This window comes from Brassica napus, chromosome C3, assembly GCF_020379485.1.
Source record: "Brassica napus cultivar Da-Ae chromosome C3, Da-Ae, whole genome shotgun sequence".
Classification (NCBI taxonomy): Eukaryota; Viridiplantae; Streptophyta; class Magnoliopsida; order Brassicales; family Brassicaceae; genus Brassica; species Brassica napus.
Window position 1 is genome coordinate 62316446 of NC_063446.1, and position 19970 is coordinate 62336415.

General features: G+C 35.8%; 1 protein-coding gene across 1 annotated transcript; it reads right to left on the reverse strand.

The window, feature by feature from the left end:
• Positions 1–9652: 9652 nt before the first annotated feature.
• On the reverse strand, positions 9653–11554 carry LOC125583780 (CBL-interacting serine/threonine-protein kinase 12-like). Its single transcript, XM_048751285.1, has one exon. It carries the CDS (start codon positions 11328–11330, stop codon positions 9915–9917), a length of 1416 nt encoding a protein of 471 aa, XP_048607242.1. The 5' UTR covers positions 11331–11554; the 3' UTR covers positions 9653–9914.
• Between the last annotated feature and the right edge of the window lie 8416 nt (positions 11555–19970).

Below are 19970 nucleotides of genomic sequence, written 5' to 3' on the forward strand. Positions count from 1 at the left end.
TGTCGGAATATTCTTATGGAATACCGAGGAAAAATGTATACCTCGGAAAAAACCGATGAATTCCGAGGATATATTATAGCCGTTAGAGAGCCGTTGGGGATTTTAAAAATTCCGAGGAAATTCCGACGAACTAGCCGTTGGCGTCGGAATTCCGTCTGAATTTCCTCGGTCTGTTGGTAGGATTTCAACTATAAATACAAGCACCCCTCTTCCTCTTCATTCACTCCATATCTTCATCATCCCTCTTACTCTCTTTACACACGAATTTGATTCATAAAAAACATTTCTTCTTCAAATTATTTTCGTTCTTGGATCGATCGACCTCATTTGGATCCGAACACGAGATTGCTTACGGAAGAATACCAACGAGGTATAACCGAATTTATGGGGTTAGTTCACCGACAACCGGAAGCAAAAACAGGTATGTTAAGATGTCTTTGCTCTAATTGTAAAAATAGAAAGGTTATTAAAGAGTGGGATGTTGGACTCATCTATATTGAGTGGGTTTACACGAAGTTACAAAATTTGGTATCATCATGGAGAAACTGATTATGAACATGGTAGTACTAGCGAACCTCAGCCAGCGGTTAGATTAGAAGAACCAATTAGAAAGGATGTAGATTATGGTGTAGGTACTGAGCAGATGGTAAATGATCATTTTAGAGGGGAAGATTTACCCAATGCAGAAGCTAGAAGATTTTATGATATGTTGGATGCTGGAAAGCAACCATTGTACGAAGGTTGCAGAGATGGTCATTCAGCTTTATCATCTGCTACAAGATTGATGGGCATTAAAACAGATTATAATTTGGCTGAAGACTGTGTGGATGCGATTGCTGATTTTGTAAAAGGTATTCTACCCGAGGATAATGTAGCTCCTGGTTCATACTACGAGGTTTAGAAACTCGTAGCTGGTCTTGGTTTATCGTATCAGGTAATAGATGTATGCAGCGACAACTGCATGATTTATTGGAGGGCGGATGAACAGCGGGTTACATGCAAATTTTGTGGGAAGCCTCGTTATAAATTCCGAGGAACATTTCGTCGGAACTTCCAAGGATTGGACCATCGGAAAGTCCATCGAAATATCCCGAGGAAGTTCTCCCTCGGTATATTCTGAGGACCTTTCCGACGAACTGGTGGTCCTCGGAGTTTCCTCGGAAATTTATTTCCTCGGAATTCCATCGGAAATTTCTGAGGGATTTCCGAGGAAAAATGAATTTCCGAAGAGTTATTTCCGAGGACTTGTTTCGTCAGTATGTCTTCGGAATAACGTTATTCCGACGACATACCGACGATTTTTTCCCTCGGTATGCCGATGTTTTCTTGTAGTGAAACAAGTTCCAATCCAATCTTCTCATCATCACGTACCAACAAGTTCCTCTCCACAAAACACTTTCTTACAAATTATTTGATCAAAAATATCCGCAAAATACTTTCTACTTTGTGATCAAATTATATGGCATCTTCTCATAACACGTTTGAGGGAGTAAATGATAGAAAATTTTGATCAATATTTTGATCAACATTTTGATTAAACGTTCGAGAAATTTTCAATGATTATGGTGATCAAGAAGAAGAAAGAAAAATAAGGAAAAAACGAGTTCATATCAAAAGAAATCGTGAAGAAGGCGATGTATGTTTATGGAATGATTATTTCAGTGAAACTCAAACATATCCTGAAAATCTATTCCAACGACGATTTAAAATGAATAAGTCACTGTTCATGCATATTGTTGATCGACTCTTCAATGAAGTTGAATTATTTCGACAAAAGAAAGATCCTCTCGGAAGACTTAGTCTCTCTCCACTTCAGAAGTGTACAGCAGCCATTCGTGTCTTGGCATATGGTATTGCGCCTGATGCTGTTGACGAATACAACTGACTCAGTTCAACTACTATTCGGTCATGTGTGGAACATTTTGTGGAAGGAATAATATATTTTATTTGGCGATGAGTACCTAAGAAGACCAACATTGGCTAATCTTCGACGTCTACTTGATATTAGTGAGTATCGTGGATTTCCCGGGATGATAGGAAACATCGATTGTATGCATTGGGAGCGGAAGAATTGTCCACCGCTTGGAAATGTCAATATTCACGTGGTTCAGCAAAACCCACAATCGTTTTAGAGGCGGTTGCTTCGTATGATCTATGGATATGTCATGCGTTTTTTGGACCTCCAGCTACCTTAAATGATTTCAATGTTCTTGGACGCTCACCTGTTTTTGATGACATAATAAAAGGTCAAGCTCCTCAAGTCACTTTCTATGTTAATGGAAGAGGGCATCATTTTGCTTACTATCTCACCAACGGTATTTATCCGAAATGGGCAACTTTTATCCAATCTATTCCAATACTACAAGGGCCGAAAGTGGTTTTATTTGCTCAACATCAAAAAGCTGTCCGAAAAAATGTCGAGCGTGTTTTTGGAGTCTTGCAAGCTCGTTTTTTCATTGTTAAAAATCCAGCACTTTTTTGGGATAAATTCAAAATTGGGAAGATTATAAGAGCATGTATCATACTCTATAATATGATAGTAGAAGACGAACGAGATGGATATACTCAATTTGATGTTCCGGAGTTCCAAGAAAGAGAAGACAACGAAAGTTCACATGTGGATCTCACGTATTCTACAGATATCCCTACAAATATCGCCAATATGATGGGTGTTCGAACTAGAATTTGTGATACACAGATGTATCAACAACTGAAAGCTGATTTGGTTGAATATATGGCGTAAATTTGGACGTGATGAAGACAACAACTGAGTTCGGATGTTTCTTTCAAATTATTCTCATTTATTTTATTAATCTTTGTTTTTATATTTTTATTTTAAAATCTATATTTAAAATATTATCTTTTAATATGTTTTATTTAATAAATAAATTTTATCTTTAAATTTTTTTTTCTAAGAAACCCCTGATTAAAAAACTTCTATTGGAGCAAAAAATTAGGTGACTCTTAAGTAAAGTCCTTAACTAAAATTAAATACTAAAATAGTCATTAAGAAATCTAATGGGTTCCTAGGGTTAATCATGCTCTTAATATATATATATATATATATATATATATATATATATATATATATATATGAAATTAATTTTAAAATTAACAAAATTCATCAAAGTAATAGAACAAAGTTCTTAGAAAATTATATAAATTATTTATTATATATCTTATATAAATTATATTTTGCATAAATATATTATTTTTGTTATAATATTAAAGTTATATATTATATTATTTTTTGTTATAATAATTTAATTTATGTATTGCACTTATTAGTGTCATATATTTGCGACGAATCTGAAAAAAACTTGTGAAGTGCAGTAGTTGCATCTAAATATATTAAGATATATTATTATGTTTTATTATCACCCGGTACAAGCTAACCAGTAATTTTCAAAAAAAAATTGGACTTATAAATATTTCATATTTTCACATAAATAGTAAAAATTACGGTAAAGAATTAAAAAAAAATTGCAATTTAAAAGTTATTTTTACATAAACAGAATATCTTCCGATGGGTTTTAAAGGTGGCATGTTAGCCCGGGGGCATGTGATGTGTTATGATACACTCTTTTTGTTTTGAAAAGATTTATACTTTGGATAAAGAATTATTTCACATTTTTAATATATATATATATATATTAATTGTAAATTATAAAATTAAAAAATAAAATTGTGTTTATTGAAGTTCTATTTGTTACAAATTATGAAGAATAATTAGTTATATAAATAATATATTAATAATCAAAATTTTAGATTTTTTAATATGTGTGCTTTTTAAACAGAGAAAATACTTATTAGGTCACCAGATTTCCACTTACATAGTCTTTCATTTCCGTGAACAAAAAAAGACAACGAAGATTTAAAATTATGGCTTTTATGTTTCTTTTCAAACACCCCACCCAAACAAGTTACAGTTTTATGTTCCTCACTTGCTCTTTTTCTTCGTTCTGTTATTGGGACGCAACAAGGTTGATAGTATTGCATTTTTCTTTCTTTTTTGCATCATTAAGCATATTCAAACAAAATATCCAAACGAAGTCGCAAGCTAGTCATATTATCAATCAACCTCATTCAAATCAACTTCACAGATAAAATATGGTTTACATTCTGACAGAGGAGCAGAAGTAACGTTTAGTAACCGATAACAAAATGATCTTATTTAGTCTGAGAATGCCTAAGATCAAAATCTTCTTGTGATCGTTGAGAACACCTATATTCTAACCTAAACGTAAGTTTAAAAGGAAAACATAGATAACTTAAAAAAAAAAAGAAATAAGAACACCAAAGCTCAATGGGTTTAGGATGTACGCTACATCAGGTCTCCCTCCCTACGAAGGATTCGTCCACGAATCCGGACAGGATGTTGTCATCAGGCTAAAACTTGAATAGATGCTTGACATTGAACACATCTGCAGTGTGAACATGAGACGGGAGACGAAGTCGATATGCATTGGCGTTCATCTTTTCAATAACTTCAACGGGCCCAATCTTATGCGGCTGAAGCTTATTGTACTGACTAGTTGGAAAGCGTTCCTTGATTAATACTGCCCAAACGTACTCATCGACCTGGAAGTGAACTTCTCGACGCCGTTTATCAGCAGCCGATTTGTACTTGAGTGCCGTCCCCGCCAAGTTATCCTGAGCACGAGCGTGAATATCCGATATCTCTTCGACAAGCTCCAAAGCCCGTCCATGAAACTAGCCCGGCTGAGTAGTTATAGACAACGCCAAAGGACTGCGAGGAACCACCCCATAGACAACCTTGAAATGACTGTACCCAAGACTTCGGTTATGGGCATGGTTATGAGCGAACTCTGCTTGACATAAAAGAGAATCCCATGAGCGCAAATTATCACCAACCAAGCAACGTAACATATTCCCCAAACTTCGATTAACAACCTCAGTTTGGCCATCCGTCTGAGGATGATATGCAGAACTCATATTCAAACTTGTTTTGAAAATATTCTAAAGAGAACGCCAAAAATGGCTAATGAAGCGTGAGTCATGGTCGGACACAATGGATATAGGCAAGCCGTGTAAACGGTATATTTCGCGAAAGAAAAGCGTAGCGACCTGCACTACGTCTGTAGTCTTCTTACAAGGAATAAAATGAACCATCTTGGAGAAGCGATCCACTACTACGAAGATTGAATCATTACCACGTTGTGTTCGTGGAAGACCAAGAACGAAATCCATGCTGATGTCACTCCAAGGCTGCGTTGGAATAGGCAAAGGAAGACAGAGACCCGCATTAGATGCATGACCCTTACCCTTTTGACAAGTCGTACAGTGAGCAACGAATCTATCGACATCACGCCGCAAGGAAGGCCAGAAATAGGACTCCGGGATTAGTTTGAGCGTCCTATCACGTACAATGTGTCCCTCCTTATGTAATTCATTTATGATGTGCAAGCGTAGGCTGCAGTCTGGTACACACAAGCGGTTATCGCGAAAGATGAAACCATCCACCAAAGTATACTCAGACCGTATCCCATGAGCGAGATCCACCCAAATCGAAGAGAAAAAGGCGTCTGTGGGGGTAAATCTCTGCGAAGCACTCAAACCCGGTGACGCTAACTCGTAGTGTGGAGACAAGCGCATGGCGACGGCTTAATGCGTCGGCAACCTTGTTGAGCTTGCATGCCTGGTGTTTTATTACGAACGTGAACTGTTGCAAGTATGCCATCCAAAACACATGACGAGAAGAAATCTTATCCTACGTACCCAAGTAACAAAGTGCCACATGATCAGTGAATAAAACGAACTCCTTGTGGGCCAAGTAATGATGCCAATGTTTGATGGCCTGAACAATAGCGTAAAACTCTACGTCATACATACTGTAACGAGTTCGTGCACCCGCCATCTTCTCACTATAGTAGGCAACTGGGCGACCTTGCTGGCTTAAGACAGCTCCCCCACCTAACTTACTTGCGTCGCAGTGTAACTCAAAAGGGAGTCAAAATCAGGTAGTACTAAGAGAGGAACCGATGTGAGCTTGTGCTTGTGCTGCTTCTGGTGGCCATAAAAACGTCGTGCCCATCATGCAGTTTGTGATTGGGCCCATTATGGCGCTGAAATTATGCACAAACCAGCGATAAAAAGATGCTAAAACATGAAAGCTTCGCACCTCCGTGATCATTGTAAGAGTCGGCCAAGACGCGACTGCAGCCACTTTTTGCGGGTCCACACGTAGGCCTGCGGCCGAGACTACATATCCGAGGAACAAGACCTGTGAGACGCCAAAGTCGCATTTATGTTTTGCAACATAAAGTTTCTCACGTCGCAGAGCGAGTAATATGTCTCGAATGTGCTCAAGATGGTCGTGTAGTGATGTACTGAAGATAAGAATGTCGTCAAAATAGACAACTCTAAACCGTCCAATAAACGGCCGAAGAGCTTGATTCATGACGTGCATAAATGTGTTAGGAGCATTAGACAATCCAAAAGGCATGACCAACCACTCAAACAAACGTGCGTCTTGAAAGTTGTTTTCCATTCATCATCCGGTCGTATACGAATTTGATGATAGCCACTTTTAAGTTCCAGCTTCGTAAAAATAGATGCCTTGCCAATTTGATCCAAGAGGTCATCGAGTCGTGGGATTGGAAATCGGTATCGCGTTGTGATCTTGTTTATTGCACGACCATCAACACACATACGCCAAGTTTTATCCTTTTTTGGGATAAGAAGTGCCGGTACCACGCAGGGGCTGAGGCTCTCTCGTATATAACCCTTGAGTAAGAGTCCCTCTACTTGTCGCCGTAATTCTTCATGCTCTTCAGGACTCATTCGATAATGAGCTTGGTTAGGTAAAGAAGCATTAGGAACGAGATCGATGTGATGTTGTATGTCCCAAAGCGGTGGCAAACCTGCCGGGAGCTCGTCAGGAAATAGATCCTGAAACTCGGTGATGAGTGTAGAGAACTCCGTAGGAACCTCGATTACCTGGTCAGAAGTAGCATCTGTCGCTACCAAGGCAAAAATCGGGCAGTGTTCTCGAATTTCTTCTTCAAACTGCGACTTGGAGATGATAAGGAGACCTTGTTTCGATGAATTTTTATGTATGCTTTTAGGGATAGAGAGGTCCCGTTCTGGCGAAGGTAGTAAGGTGATCTTACGGCCTTCGAACATGAATGAATGTGTGTTCTGTTTCCCGTTGTGCATCACCTCATGATCATATTGCCAAGGTCGGCCCAAGATGATATGAGACACGTCCATCAGCGCAATATCGCAGTACAAGGTGTCTTTGTAGAAGGATCCAATTGAAAGTGATAGAAGAGTTCGTTTAGATACCAGCACTTCTGCGCCGGTTTGCATCCACAATAGGCGATAAGGGTGAGGATGTGTTTCGGTTGTGAGAGCAAGTTTCTTAACAGCTTCCTCTGACACTACATTGGCGGAGCAACCCGAATCGATGACGAAGCGACATATTTTGCCTTTAACTGTGCATGTAGATCTAAATAAGGAAGTCCTTTGCCAAGCTTCCGTAGACTTTGGAGCCAAGCAATTCCTTTGTAACATTAATAAAGTTCATGTGTCTCCATTGACTTGCTCTTCTTTTATATCTTCAAACTGTCCGTCGTCTTCCGTATCATAAATCTGATCCTCTGCGATGTCTCTGTCATTGGCGAGTAATCCCCAACGACCTTTGTTAAGGCACGCCGTCTGGATATGACCTCGTTAGCCCCATGTGAAACACCAGAGAGCGTTGGGACGAGATGGGTGTGGTTCAACAGCATCAGTTGCGGGTTCTGTTGAACGGGGATTTGCCCGTGGTTCCATTGTTGTATCGCGTCCCGTATAAGCTTTAGACTCCTCTGTCGAGGATGTTGTGTTGCGAGCTTTTGTATTACCGGCCCATTGATTGTTGCTGAGGCAGTTTTGTTGTTCCACTAAGACGGCTCGTTGACGTGCTTCAGAGACAGATCCCGGGTCAAACTGGTGAAGCATATTTTTGTAGTTGAGGTCGTAATCCTGCAATAAAGCTGGCTACTAGTTGATCCTCCGAGTCATTAATATCTACTCGGGTGAGCATCTGATAGAACTCATTGGAGTACTCCTCGATTGAGCGTGATCCTTGTCTTATGTTATGGAATTTCTGAAACAAAAGATGTTCAAAATTGTATGGGATAAATGTCTTACACATCTGTTTTTTTTAACTTGTCCCAGACAATTATTTTTTATTTTCCTCGTTGAGTACGAGAGAGCTTGAGTTGGTTCCACCATGATGCAGCGTGACCGCGGAACCGAGTAGTTATAAGCGGAACTTGTTTATTGGTTCGTACGTCTTTGAATTCCAAAAATTCATCGACTGTGACGAACCAGTCAAGAAGATCTTCCGGCTGAGAACTTCCATGATACTCTGGAATATCAATTTTTATACCTGACATCCACCGAGTATTTTCGGCATTTCTCTGTTGCTGACCACGATTTTGTTGGTGGCGTTGATGGTTGGGGTTGTCGCCGAACGGGTTATCCTCATCAGACCAATCACCATCGTCTTCCAATACCGGATTGTGGCGTCGGTTTTGTTGCTGGCGTGGAGCTGCGGCTTCCGCTGCGTTGGCGGCAATGGCTACTTGTACACCGGCCTGAACTCCTATCTGAATTGCTTCAGCCATTGTTCTTCTCATATTGTCTTAGAAAATTTTCCTGGAAATCTTCTAGGAACTGTTGCATCTGTGTCCATTCGTTTGGACGAGGAACCATTGAAACCTAAGATCGATAATCACAACTGGAATTGTAATTAAAGGGTCTCTGATACCAATTGACGGAGCGGAAGTACCGTTTAGTAACCGATAACACGATGATCCTATTTAGTCTGAGAATGCCTAAGATCAAAGTCTTCTTGTGATCGTTGAGAACACCTATGTTCTAGCCGATAGCAAAGATTCAAGAGATGTTGTAAAACAAAGCTCTAACTTTTATATAATTCAATAATCAAGTCGTGTCTCTCATAAAGCCAAGATATCACAATATATAGAGACATAAGTCCTAAAACAAAAGAATAAAGAAAAACTTAAACGTAAGCTTAAAAGGAAAACATAGATAACTTAAAAAAAAAAAGGAAATAAGAACACCAAAGCTCAATGGGTTTAGGATGTCGGCTACATCAACAATTGAACAAGCTTGGCCACATCAAGGAAAAAAAATACCCTTTCCTGTCAATTTTCTGGAAAAAAGCCAAAGCCAATACAAATTGCTTTCAACACAAAACCAACTTTCTTCACATGGTTCCTGTCAATTTCTTTACCCACAAATAGTATATAATCTTAACGCAAAGCTTCTTTATCTGAATGTTCCGCCATTAAAATCATCAAGGAATAAACCAAAAAGAAAAGAACAAGAACATTCTTCTTTCTTTGGCTCATTCCCATTTTAAGCAAACAAACCACAAACCAAAAGCAGAAGAAATGATTACAGAGAAACACATTATCAGATAACATAAAGAGTATCTTCGACCAGAAGAGAGCAAGTTTTTTCTTTTCTTTTTGTGCACCAAATTCTTCGTTAAAAAGTTCAAACAATTACAAGACTAATAGCAACATCTTACAAGCAACAGTATGGGAACCAACAGGCTAATTTCCAAACAGATAAAAAAACATAAAGTAAGGATAGAGACACAAACTTATAAAGGTTTGATAAAGGGTTATGCAAGTTTCAATATTTGATTTCATTGTTTTATACAATTAAAGATCTGATGGCGAAACTGTTTACAACGCTCCCACACACAAGAAACAAAACTGCTAAAAAGGTTAGTACAAACATAACACCATATCCCATTTCTCTAACAATCTCTCCACCAGATAACAAAACCCAAAACTCCCATAAGGCCTTTTATCATCTATTCAGTGTCAGAAGGCAAAAAACAAACCGGTGGAGAATTCACGGTTTCATCATCAACCGCTGAAACCCGTCAGAGGCTCTTCAACATCATCAGCTCTCAGATTCTGCAACATGGGTTTCAACTCGTTGTTGCAAAACTCTTCATACTCTGCTCTGTCTCCTCCTTTCTTCTTCACCTCCACAACAACCAACGACGGTGTCAACTCAAATATCTCCGCTGCAATCGTCAATGGACCTTTCACTCCTTGTCTTGAACCTTCAAGACTCACCCTACAATCCTTCTTCCTCACGGTAAAGCTCACAACTTTAGCAATCTCTTCCAACTTCGATATGATCTTCGAAACCGGAGCTCCTGAAACAAACCTAGAGCCTTCCCCATCATCATCAAACAACCCTGACAAGTCAAAACCTTGCGAAAACGATATAATATCGAAGGCATTCAAACTCGCGGGTCTAGGCAACCCCACAACCTTCCTTCTAGGCTCCAAACACTCAATCTCGGATTCAGACACAGCAGAAGACCGACCAGACTCCACGGAAGCAATCTCCAACTCATCGTCATCATCATCAACATTGCAAAGCTTATCATCTTCCACATAGAATTTCACATGCTTAAACCCTTTCTTGAACCAAGAGTTCTCCATAACCTCAAGGAAAGTAAACCGTTTCTCCGGATCCGTCTCGAGAAGACGAGACATCAACCTCGTGAGCTCCGGCGAGAACCATCTCGGACATCTGAACTCGCCTCTGTAAATCTTCTTATACATAGCCATAACGTTCCTATCATGAAACGGGAGGTAACCCGCCATCAGAACAAACAACACAACACCACAAGACCAGATATCAACCTTGGCAGCATCGTACCCTCTCCTCGCTAAAACCTCAGGCGCCACGTAAGCAGGGGTCCCACAGAAGGTGTGGAAAAGCCCGTCTTGTCGAATCTGATCAGAGACCGCGCTGAGCCCAAAGTCAGAGACTTTAAGGTTACCCTTGTCGTCTAACAACAGATTCTCCGGTTTGAGGTCGCGGTGGTAGACGCCGCGCGCGTGGCAGAACGTGACGGCGGAGATCAGCTGCTGGAAGTACCTGCGAGCGGCGTCTTCCTTGAGACGTCCCTTGGCTACCTTGTTGAAAAGCTCGCCTCCGCGGACGTACTCCATCACGAAGTAGATCTTGGCTTTCGTGGCCATGACCTCGAAGAGCTGGACGATGCTGGGGTGGCGGACGCGGCGGAGGATGGAGATCTCGCGTTTGATGTGCGCGATCAAGCCGCCTTTGAGCACTTTCTCCTTGTCGATGGCTTTGATGGCCACGCTCTCGTTTGTTTTCACGTTGCGAGCGAGGTAGACCTTCGCGAAGGTTCCGTGGCCGAGAAGCTTCCCCATTTCGTAGCGGCCGAGGATTAGGGCTTGTGGTGGTGGGCTGCTTCTCTCCTTCGGGAGGGATGTTTCTCTTTTGAGATCCGTCATGGGGAGGGAGAAAACTTTGAATCTTTTTTGAAGGTGGAGAAACCGAGAATCTGGGCGAGTCTGACTCGCTTTGATTTCGAGTTTCTCACCTGTTGATTCGTTTGTTCTCTCTGGTTTGTGAATTAAGAGATGTTGTTGTTCAAGAAGACGAAGATGGTCTCTCTCTCTCTCCTCTGAATTTTAGGGATTTACTCGAAATAGCATTTACTCTGTTTCTATCGTTATATATTGAGAGTTATTCTTGGGTCCCCCAACCTATAGATTCACCGCCCAATAGAATTGTGTTATTTCATATTCGATATCTTTTAAAAAAGAAAACAAAATATTGTCAAATTATAATATATTTTTTAAATTAAAAGATAAAAAACATAGCAGCTACAGAAAAAAAAATTAAAAAAATATTTTTAACGTCGTCGTCAGCAAAACACTAAACCGTAAATCCTAATCTCTAAACCCAAATCCTAATCCGTAAACCCTAAATCCTAAACCTTAAATCTTAGGTAAACCTAAACCTTTGGGTAAACCCTAAACCCTTGAGTAAACTCTAAACCCTTGGGTAAATCCTAAACCCCCTAGATCCTAAATCCTAAACCCTAAACCCTTGGGTAAACCTAAACCCTTGGGTAAACCCTAAACCCTTGGATAAACTCTAAACCCTTGGGTAAACTCTAAACCATTGGATAAACTCTAAACTCTTGCGTAAACCATAAACCCTTGGATAAATCCTAAACTCTAAATAAAAACGCTAAACCCTAAAACTCTAAACCCTAAATCCTAAACCATAAACCCTTGAGTGTTTTAGTGTTTAATGATTTTGATTTAGAATTTAAGATATATCTTAGAGTTTAAAATTTATCCTAGAGTTTAGGGTTTACCCAAGAGTTTAGGGTTTAGGATTTAGGGTTTAGGGATTAGGATTTAGGGTTTAATGTTTTGCTGACGACGTTAAAATTTTTTTTTTTGTAATTATTACTATTTTTTATTTATTTCTTTTTACCTTTTAATTTTAAAAAGATAATATAATTTGACAATATTTTGTTTCCTTTTTTAAAAGATATCGAATATGAAATAATACAATTTCTTGGGTCCTCTAGATTCACCACCCAATAGGATTGTGTTATTTCATATTCGATATCTTTTAAAAAAGGAAACAAAATATTGTCAAATTATATTATCTTTTTAAAATTAAAAGCTAAAAAAAAAATAGCAGCTACAGAAAAAAAAATTAAAAAGATATTTTTAACGTCGTCGGCAAAACACTAAACCCTAAATCCTAATTCCTAAACCCTAAATCCTAATCCCTAAACCCTAAATCTTAAACCTTAAACCCTTGGGTAAACCTAAATCCTTGAGTAAACCCTAGACCCTTGAATAAACTCTAAACCCTTGGGTAAACCCTAAACTCCCTAAATCCTAATCTCTAAACCCTAAATCCTAAACCCTAAATCCTTGGGTAAACCTAACCCCTTGGGTAAACCCTAAACCCTTGGATAAACTCTAAACTCTTGGGTAAACTCTAAACCCTTGGGTAAACCATAAACCTTTGGATAAATCCTAAACTCTAAATAAAAACACTAAACCCTAAAACTCTAAACCCGAAATCCTAAACCCTAAACCCTTCAGTGTTTTAGTGTTTAGTGATTTTGATTTAGAGTTTAAGATTTATCTTAGAGTTTAAGATTTATCCTAGAGTTTAGGGTTTACCCAAGGGTTTAGGGTTTAGGATTTAGGGTTTAGGGTTTAATATTTTGCTGACGACGTTAAAAATATTTTTTTTGTAATTATTACTATTTTTTATTTATTTCTTTTTACCTTTTAATTTTACAAAGATAATATAATTTGACAATATTTTGTTTCCTTTTTTAAAAGATATCGAATATGAAATAACACAATTTCTTGGGTTCACCCCCTAGGGTGAACCCCTAGATTCATACCCAATAGGATTGTGTTATTTCATATTCGATATCTTTTAAAAAAGAAAACAAAATATTGTCAAATTATATTATCTTTTTAAAATTAAAAGGTAAAAAAAAAGCAGCTACAGAAAAAAAAATTAAAAAAAAATTTTTAACGTCGTCAGCAAAATACTAAATCCTAAATCCTAATCCCTAAACCATAAATCCTAATCTTTAAACTCTAAATCCTAAACCTTAAACCTTTGGGTAAACCTAAACCCTTGGGTAAACCCTAAACCCTTGAGTAAACTCTAAACCCTTGGGTAAACCCTAAACCCCCTAAATCCTAATCCCTAAACCTTAAATCCTAAATCCTAAACCCTTGGGTAAACCTAAACCCTTGGGTAAACCCTGAACCTTGGATAAACTCTAAACCCTTGGGTAAACTCTAAACCACTGGGTAAACCATAAACCCTTGGATAAATCCTAAACTCTAAATAAAAACACTAAACCCTAAAACTCTAAACCCTAAATCCTAAACCCTAAACCCTTGAGTGTTTTAGTGTTTAGTGATTTTGATTTAGATTTTAAGATTTATCTTAGAGTTTAAGATTTATCCTAGAGTTTAGTGTTTACCCTAGGGTTTAGGGTTTAGGATTTAGGGTTTAGAGATTAGGATTTAGGGTTTAATGTTTTGCTGACGACGTTAAAAATATTTTTTTTGTAATTATTACTATTTTTTATTTATTTCTTTTTACTTTTTAATTTTAAAAAGATAATATAATTTGACAATATTTTATTTCTTTTTTTAAAAGATATCGAATATGAAATAACACAATTCTATTGGTTGGTGAACTTAGAGATTCACTCTAGGGGTGGACCAAGAATAAGTCATATATTGAAGGTGTATATGCTTTACTATCACTTATGAGTGTCTTAATGATTAAAATAAAATTTATATTTAATAATTTTAGATTAGATTAGATTATACAATATGGTAATGATTTTTTAAGTATTGAATTGTCTAAATTTTTGAGGCGTTACTATAATTACCAATCATTCTCTGACGATATCATTTGCTTCTGTTCAGAGAAAAACAAAACAAGTTGAAAATCTCAACTTGCCATTTTAAATTATTCTGTTTAAAAGATAAATATTTAACTTTGATTTTATTGGTTTATATATTTTGATTGATTTAGAAATTTATATATTATTTATAAATCCAAGTAAAATATGCAAATCCGGAGGTTTTCCCTCGAATTTGAATTTTTGTATTTTTAACTAAAAAATCTAAACAAATTCATTCAAATAAATTATAAAATCAAATATATTAGTAAATCCGTGCGATTGAATAACACTTGATTTGCTATAGAATTTATAAATTATTAAATCAATAACACATAATTTTAATACAGATTATCATAGAACCAATAACACTAGATTTAATTTGGATTTTCAAATCCATTAAAATACAACGACCAATAATCTCTACTAAGAAAGGTTGACGATCTATTTCTTTTGACTCCGCTTTATTTCCACACATTGATCTCTTATTTCTCCCCCAAATCAAAAAGTATGCGCTTTATTTCCACATATAATTGAAGTTATACACTGAAAAACACATCAACTTGGTTTAAAATCGGTTTATTGTTTATTATTTAACTATAACATGTTGTTGCCCAACATAAATCGTGATCAAACCGAAATTATCCATTTAAGATAAGATGAGAATCCGATTTAAACCCGTTTATACCCCAAAATGTTATTGATTTAACCCAATGAAAAAGCATTTGAGATTTTGTACTCGGGTTAAACTACTAACATTTGGGTTATAATGAGATATATATCGGGTCTTATCGGATCTTTAATAGATAATTTTGGTTTATCACAATTTTCGGTTGAGAAGCAATAGGTTATGGTTTAATAACAAACATTAACCGATTGTAAAGCAAGTCTATGTGTGTTTTGGTATATAACTTCAATTATTTGGGGAAAAGTGAACTTTTTGATATGAAGGGAAATAAGATTCAAATTTTCAATCTGTGTGGAAATCGAACAGAGTTGAAAGTCTGTATGTACAAAGTGATATATGATATTGTACTTTTCAGGGGGGAAATAGATCATTGTACTTTTCAGGGGAGAAATAGATCGTCGTCCCAAAAGAAGAAAAGATAAATACTATTAAACTCGATGAATGTGTTGTTTTTGTGAAGCCATGAGCAATTTCTTGGAGAGCATCGTTCTTGTGAAGGAAAACCGTAAAACGATGTCAATGTTAATAATCACTGGAGTATTTACTAACTCGTATTTTAAAAAATTCTTACCTTAATTCTTTGCTTAGTTATTTTTGCTGTTGTTAGCTACTACAATTATCATAGTTTTTATACGAACTACGCGTATGTTATGTGTCATGCTTCTTCTACACCAATTGATACCCACTTGTTTGCTACAAGTACTCAATCAAAAAACATGAGTCATTGTCACTTGTTTGCTACAAGTACTCAACTATGTACCATTGTCATTGTTACCAAAGTATTAATTTTTAACCAACAAACAAAATTTCATTGTCTTAGCTTATACTTTCGCTGATAGGTATTCATCTATTTATAACCGTCTTTCGTTCAAAAGCACTAATTTTCATTTTAGTTTACTTTTTTAAAAATATTATAATTTTGAAATTCTTAATTAAAGCATGGTACATAGTTGAGGTAATTTAGATAATCAATACGAAGTTTGGCGTATAAACATTTTTTTTAGTTAAAAAAACATATTATTTTCGCGCTTATGAACACTATTTTGCTGGATTCCGTAATTTCCGTGTACGTCCATGTAAAGAGTCTAAAGACAACTAAACACGTTTCATGTGGCTCCAACGGCTGTGATTAATTTGAAGCTGTTTTTTTATCAAATTACGTTGGGGCCAAGGCCAACCTTGCCAAAAACGGTCGTTTAAAGTCTGACGCCAGTGAAACAAATCTTAGGTTCCGAATGATGACGGCAGATTTGATAATATAAACAGTGCATAATTAAAGTGCGGTACGGTACAATTTCGGTTTGTGCGGTACGTGGGATAAGTGCGGTTTTACTAGAAAATTAGTGCAGTACTGTATAACTACGGTTCGTGCGTTATGTGAGATAAGTGCAGTTTTACTAAAAAAATAGTGCGGTTTTGATAGAAAATATAATGCGTTATGATAAAAAATAATGTTGAGAACTATAATATAATTAAAAATTAAAGTTATTTTTATATAATTGTAATATTAAATTTATTTGAAAGAAAAAAATTGAACTTATACATATTTCTTAATTTATTATAATCTTAATTACTAAAATTTATTTGATATAAAAATGCAAATTTATATAAATATATTTTAAATAAAATGTGAACAATTCTAGTTGGGCTATTTTCAAATATTTATTCTTTTCTAATTTAGTTGAGATGTTTTTTATTTCAAAATACGTAAACAATTTTAGTATATATCTCATTTTATAAAAATTTATTTTTACTATTTGGATTAACCAATTTTATCTTTCCATAGAATTAAACATTAATTAATATATTATTTTGAAACACAATCAATGAGCTAATATATGTCTTGTTTTTAATAATAATGATAAATAATAACTAAATGGAAAAACGCACATGGCCCGCACCTTATTTGATATTGATGGAGAGACAAGTTTACGTGCGGTATTGGAAGAAAATGGGTCGACGTGCTATTTATCATATAGCATTAGATGTCCACCGAATTATGACCTCGTGTTATATACACATGAAATAAATATTCCAAATAATATAAACCAATTTAACCCAACAAAAACCCAATTTTAATTAAACCATATCTTTTAACTAAAAAAATTAAAAATTAAACCAGATTAAAATTATGATCTATGTGTAATTAAGTTTCAAACTAACGGTTCAGAGAGAAATAAGATTGTAACTTTTAATTTAGGGAGAAATACGTTTGCAATATTTATTTCATGTGTATATAGCACGAGGTCATAGTTCCGTAGATATTTGATGTTATATGATAATTCTCGTGGGGAAATAGCACGTTAAGAAAATAGACCAAAGAACAAATTATTCCCTTGTTTTTTTGAAATAGGCGTTATTGTATGAATTCCGCTTAGTTACGTAAAGATTTGTTTGAATGGTGACATTTTCAATAACGCACACATCATTACAATTACGCACCGCGTACACGACCTATGATTGGTGAAGTAAAAGCGTTATTGCAAATACCGCAGGGAATTCCGCATTTGAACAGTCGCCATTCACTACCTTAAGTTAAACTAGTGATGTCAGGCGGGTCAGGCCTCTGCCACGTGGATGATGTAACAAGGTAGAATATTATACTGGTACTATATTAAGATTGATGTTTAGATTTTAGATTTTATATTTGCAAGATTAATGTTTTAGACTTTAATGAATGTACATTGTTTAAAAACTAAAACATATATTAAATTCTTAAAATATGAATAGTAAAGCTTTATTGGAAAAAAAAATTCAAAATAAAACTAAATAATCGATAAAATATGCTTTAAATTTTTTTATTAATATTTGTGAAGATTTTTAAAAATAAAAAAAATTAATACGGAGAATATTTTTTTGATGAATGTACGATTAATCAAATTTTAATATTGTTAACTGTATGATTAGAAAAATAAAAAACTTACGATTAGTCGATTTTCAAATTCCTTTCGAGTAAATCACAAATAAAAATAATAGCATATACAAGTTAATATGAAAAAACTTTATAATCCTGCTATTTGTCTTACATTATTTTGCGATTCGTATTTACCACTATTTAAAAAGCCTTATAATGAAGGTGCAATTCAAAATATATTTTTAAAAATCTTATAAAAGCTAGTAATTGGATGGAACACTTCAACTATTTAATTATTCAACATCAATTTCACGTATTTAACAAATAATAAATATTATCTATGAAAATGATAATAATATGTCAACTAAGTTTATTATATATTAGGGAAAATATTAGGTAACTATGTGTGGTGTGTATTGGATATATAATATCTAAGGAATATTTTTTAATCTTTGTACTATAAATAAATAGACTTTGAATGTGTTGTAATCCAAGTGAGTTGAGTGAAGTAAGTAAAGAGTCTCTTGAATCCTTCGTAATATCTTCGAGTGTTATTAATAAAAAAAATTTCCTTTATATTATTATAAATTTGTATTCGTGTCTATACTTAAACACCTTATCAATATACTTTTGACTCTAAAACACTTTTTTTTTATTAACGATTCTAAACATCTCCTTTGTGGTTGTTTATTGTGTTATTGTTAACACTGACGATTCTTCTGAAGGTCGGTGGATCCGTAGGTCAATGTACGCAGTGGCGAACGTACGTTCTTAGCAATGGAGTCACGTGATTAACTAATCCTATAATAATTACTTCTAATGGACTCAAAGCTTAACAGTGCCCCCAACTAGTTCAATTCTATATTTCTATGATAGTGCTCCCGAGTAGTCCCAACTATAAACTTGCTTAGATCCGCCACTGAATGTACGTAATGGTCGATCTGGTCAAGAGTTTATTATAAGCAAGGGAACATATCATATGAAAAGAAGTCAGATAGTCAATTTGGTACGACCATGATGTAAAAATGATACTATTAGGTAGATCTTACTGTATTAAATTGAACACACAAGTGGGTGACTGGTCAACAATGTATTAACTTTTTTGTCATAAATATTTTGACAAGTGACCACAAAACGTTACTATCGTTTTAGTAGTTCCCAACTAGTTCAATTCTATATTTCTATGATAGTGCTCCCGAGTAGTCCCAACTATAAACTTGCTTAGATCCGCCACTGAATGTACGTAATGGTCGATCTGGTCAAGAGTTTATTATAAGCAAGGGAACATCATATCATATGAAAAGAAGTCAGATAGTCAATTTGGTACGACCATGATGTAAAAATGATACTATTAGGTAGATCTTACTGTATTAAATTGAACACACAAGTGGGTGACTGGTCAACAATGTATTAACTTTTTTGTCATAAATATTTTGACAAGTGACCACAAAACGTTACTATCGTTTTAGTAGTTAGTACGGAAATGGATCACGGTATTGTGCAGTTTGTACTGTGTGGTGTTGTAGATCACTCCTTTTGTTAGTTTACGTTAGTGTGGATAGTTTGCGATCTCCGAGAAGTCTCGGTTGGGTTTGGGCTAGATTTACATATATAATGTAGATACCTCACAGGCTTGTAACATATGGCACATATAGCCCATTGGGGATAAATGAGACTTAAGATTATTCAAGAAAAATAAATTTGTGAGATGCCCAATTTGGTAGCTGAGTTTGTGAGTCACTTGTCGTAACAATTTAACGCGCAAACAACCCATCCACCAAAATAAAACGGACAAAACATTCAATGCTCATCTCATTATCAGAACACACAGACATTTCGAGTTCTGGCAGCTATGTCTTTGGTCCGAGCGTGTTGAGCCTTAGCATTGCAACACGGTATTCCAGACATAATAGCACAAAATCAAATTAGAGATATATTGTACCCAAACAATATGATCACTTCATTATCGCCTATACCACACAACACTATATTTCTTTGGTCCTACAATTAGACTATTGGGCCTCCGAGGCCCATATAATGACCCATTAGTCTGTAATTAGGTTTATCGTTGTATACATGTATATGTACTCTGCCTCCAGGAAAGATATACGATAAGAACTCCTTTCATAACTTCTATA

What these genes read in the sequence shown, in the direction of transcription:
- LOC125583780 (XM_048751285.1), bottom strand. Translation starts at nt 11,330, where the DNA reads ATGACGGATCTCAAAAGAGAAACATCCCTCCCGAAGGAGAGAAGCAGC.